Source organism: Plectropomus leopardus, unplaced genomic scaffold (genome assembly GCF_008729295.1).
Source record: "Plectropomus leopardus isolate mb unplaced genomic scaffold, YSFRI_Pleo_2.0 unplaced_scaffold26279, whole genome shotgun sequence".
Classification (NCBI taxonomy): Eukaryota; Metazoa; Chordata; class Actinopteri; order Perciformes; family Serranidae; genus Plectropomus; species Plectropomus leopardus.
In genome coordinates, this window is record NW_024628578.1 from 1 (window position 1) to 1,639 (window position 1,639).

General features: G+C 39.7%; 1 protein-coding gene across 1 annotated transcript; it reads right to left on the reverse strand.

The window, feature by feature from the left end:
- Positions 1-27: 27 nt before the first annotated feature.
- Positions 28-1,523, reverse strand: LOC121966906 (N-acylneuraminate cytidylyltransferase-like; the record flags this gene model as incomplete). The annotated part of the gene is made up of 2 exons (XM_042516975.1): positions 1,082-1,523; positions 28-170 (listed from the first exon to the last, which is right to left on the reverse strand). Coding segments are annotated over exons 1-2 (367 nt in total), but the record flags the coding sequence as incomplete, so codon positions are not given.
- Between the last annotated feature and the right edge of the window lie 116 nt (positions 1,524-1,639).

Consider the following 1,639-nt stretch of genomic DNA (forward strand, 5'->3'; position numbering starts at 1 on the left):
GCACACATCCTGGTGTGGATTTCTTACCCGGGTTCATCCTGGCAAACTCTTGGATGGTCTCGAGCGATGTAGAAGTGTCTCTGGAGACTTCGACGCTCCTGCGGTGCACCTTGGCGCCCCAGGCGATCGCCACCTTCTCGATCTCGTCGTGGTCAGTCGAGACCCAAACACTAGAAAAATAAAGGTGCAGCCAAAGCTAGTTTGCAGTGCTTCATCTTTGCATGCTTTTTTTTTTGTCTTTTTTGATGATTAACGAAAAAACACATTGTGGCGATTTTTTTCTTTAAAATTTTTAAAGAAACATTTTGGTGATTTTTTTTCTTTCTTAAAAAAAAACCTCAAAAGTTTGGCAAATTTTCTCAAAACATATTTGGTGATTTTTAAAGAAGCATGTTTTCCTTCAAAATCACTGCCAGAAAAAACTAAAATCTGTAATACTCTCATGACACTTTTAAATCTGATCCCTGTTCACACCGAGTGTACTTACTAACAAACTACCTATATAAAAAATATATTTAGTCATATAGACACACACACACACATATATATATATAGTAACGCAGTATATAACACTTTTCTTTAATCAGCAGGCTGCAGAATATGTTTCCCACTAACAATAGTTTTTAAAGTATTAGTACAGTATTTTAACTTATAGTATTATCATTACATTATTACACAAGATTATCTCTCTCTATATGTGTGTGTGTCTGTGTGTGTGTGTGTACTTTACCTCAGAGGTCGAAAATCATATTAATAGCATCATTAGCAAAATGATTACTGTCTCTATTAACAATAGATAATTATATTAGTATACAGACCCACAGTATCTAAAGACACTTATACAAATCAATAAATGAATTGATAAATAAATAAATAAATACAGTTGAGCTATTTCGATATGTTTTATACTTTATTATTTTCATGCGTTTTCCAAAAGTCGGGGTAGGGTTTTAAAAAAATCACACCACTTTCATTGACAATAACGAACAGTCCCTAAAGCAGCCAGTCAGCGTGAATGATTTTTGGGGAGTGTTTTCTCTCATTAAAACGCATTAACATTTTACACAGCAGTAATAAGTACCTGTCAAACATGTCGGAGTCCACCGCGGCTCTCACACACCAGCCGAGGAGCGGCACTCCGGCCAGCATCTTGATGTTTTTTAGGGGGATCCCTTTGCTTCCTCCCCTCGCGAGCAGCAGCGCGGCGACGTGTCCCTTCCCGTGCGCGCGGAGCTGCCTGCGGGCGGCCCGCGGTGCGTCCTGGTCCCCGTTATCCCCCGGAGGGCCCCTCTTCCTGGAGGACATGGCGGCTGTGGACACCTCTGCAGCGGCGTGAGTGAAAGCGCGTCTGGACTCTGAGTGTGTGTGATGTGTCTGACAGTAGTGCCACGCGGGAGGGTGTGTTATAAATGATGAAACTATTCCGGCTATTCTTCTGCTGCTTCTTCTTCCTTTTCTTCCTCCTCCTCTTCTTTCTTGTTTTTTTTTTTCATGGCGGATAGCATACAAAAAGTTGCATTACTGCCGCCTGCTGGATTTAACAATTCAACTTAGTGAATAAACTAGTAATAGCCTAATAATAATAATAATAGTAACAACAACAACAACAACAACAACAACAATAATAATAATAATAATA